This window comes from Purpureocillium lilacinum (genome assembly GCF_023168085.1).
Source record: "Purpureocillium lilacinum CBS 284.36 DNA, scaffold_8, whole genome shotgun sequence".
NCBI lineage: Eukaryota > Fungi > Ascomycota > Sordariomycetes > Hypocreales > Ophiocordycipitaceae > Purpureocillium > Purpureocillium lilacinum.
Genome location: NW_027072118.1, coordinates 642,593 through 643,915, shown reverse-complemented (window position 1 = coordinate 643,915; position 1,323 = coordinate 642,593). Strand labels below are relative to the sequence as shown.

Genomic DNA, 1,323 nt, shown 5'->3' with positions numbered 1-1,323 from the left:
CGCTCGTGGAAAGGAGCTTTAGGATAATGTAACGGTCTCAACTAAGTGTGTCGACAACTAGCTGAGCGACTGCAACGAGTATCCTAAAGCTAAGGAAAAAGGAAAGAAAGAAAGAAGAGAAGAGAAAGTTGCAGAAAGGAACACGAGCTTTTGAGCGGAGCTCCGGAGCTGGTGTGGATCCCGGTCGAGAGCGGAGCCGAGACCCACACGGGCCCAGCCCGTTACAATTTCGACCTTTCGGTTGCGGGGGTATCCATGGTGGACCAGTCCGGCCTGGACAGCGTACAAGCCAGTTCGTTAGGCGAGGCGTACGGGCAAGCCGCCGCCGCAGCGGTGGCGGCAAGCCACCCAGAACAGCCCCAGCTGCACCATCACCATCACCTCCCAGACCTCGGGTCGTCCTCAAAATCGATGCGACGAGAAGATATGGGCGGCGCGCCGAGCATGGTCGGCCAGGCCGGGATGCCGCCGCCGGCACCGAGACCCAGAGGCCCGAGGCTTAAGTTCACGCCCGAGGGCGACCAGCTGCTGCTGGAGCTCAAGGAGCAGAAAAACCTGACGTGGAAGCAGATTGCAGACTTCTTCCCGGGGCGGTCCTCTGGGACGCTGCAGGTGCGATACTGCACGAAGCTCAAGGCAAAAACGACGATGTGGACGGAGGAAATGGTACGTTCGGCCCCGATATGAAGTAGCACCCAATGCCACTTTCGTCTCGAAGCGGCTGCCCCTGAAGCGTCGAGTGGCTTGAAACATTTGTGTGATTTGTGGAAGCTGATGCGCTGAGTGCAGGATCAGCAACTTCTCAGGGCGCTCCAAGACTACGAGAATGAAAAATGGCGAATAGTCGCACACAAGGTCGGCTCCGGATTCACGCCGGCGGCGTGCCGGGAGCGGTCTGAGCAGTTCGCGACCGGTGGAGACGAGCAAGAGGCCGAGGAGCCGCTGTGGCAGTCATTGTCGCCCAAGGCGTCGTCGCTGCCAGAGTCTATGGAGATGCCGCAGACACAGCGGCCATTGCGACGGCCGCGTTCCCGACGAGCCACATACACGCAGAAATCGAGCAATTCAACAAGACGGTTGCCACCTTGATATGATGTCACCACCAGACCAAATCGGTATCGAGAGAGGTGTGGTTGATCGAGGAAAGCTTCGGGGCGGGCGATCTAGTAAGGTCAGCACAATGCGGTAGTGTGGCGCTACGGTAGTTAAGTATTTCGAAGCCACCGATGCCTGAGATGCAAGCGGCTCTCCACATGCATTCGAATGCCCCGGCGAGGCCTAATGGTAGCCGTTCGAGCTGCGCAAGTGCGAACAGAACAGCAA

The 1,323-nt window shown here is 58.4% G+C and overlaps 1 protein-coding gene across 1 annotated transcript; it reads left to right on the top strand.

Annotated features, from left to right (window-relative positions):
- Positions 1-255: 255 nt before the first annotated feature.
- Positions 256-1,089, top strand: PLICBS_010082 (uncharacterized protein; the record flags this gene model as incomplete). The annotated part of the gene is made up of 2 exons (XM_065601787.1): positions 256-666; positions 790-1,089. 2 exons carry the CDS (start codon positions 256-258, stop codon positions 1,087-1,089), a joined length of 711 nt encoding a protein of 236 aa, XP_065457859.1.
- Positions 1,090-1,323: the final 234 nt, after the last annotated feature.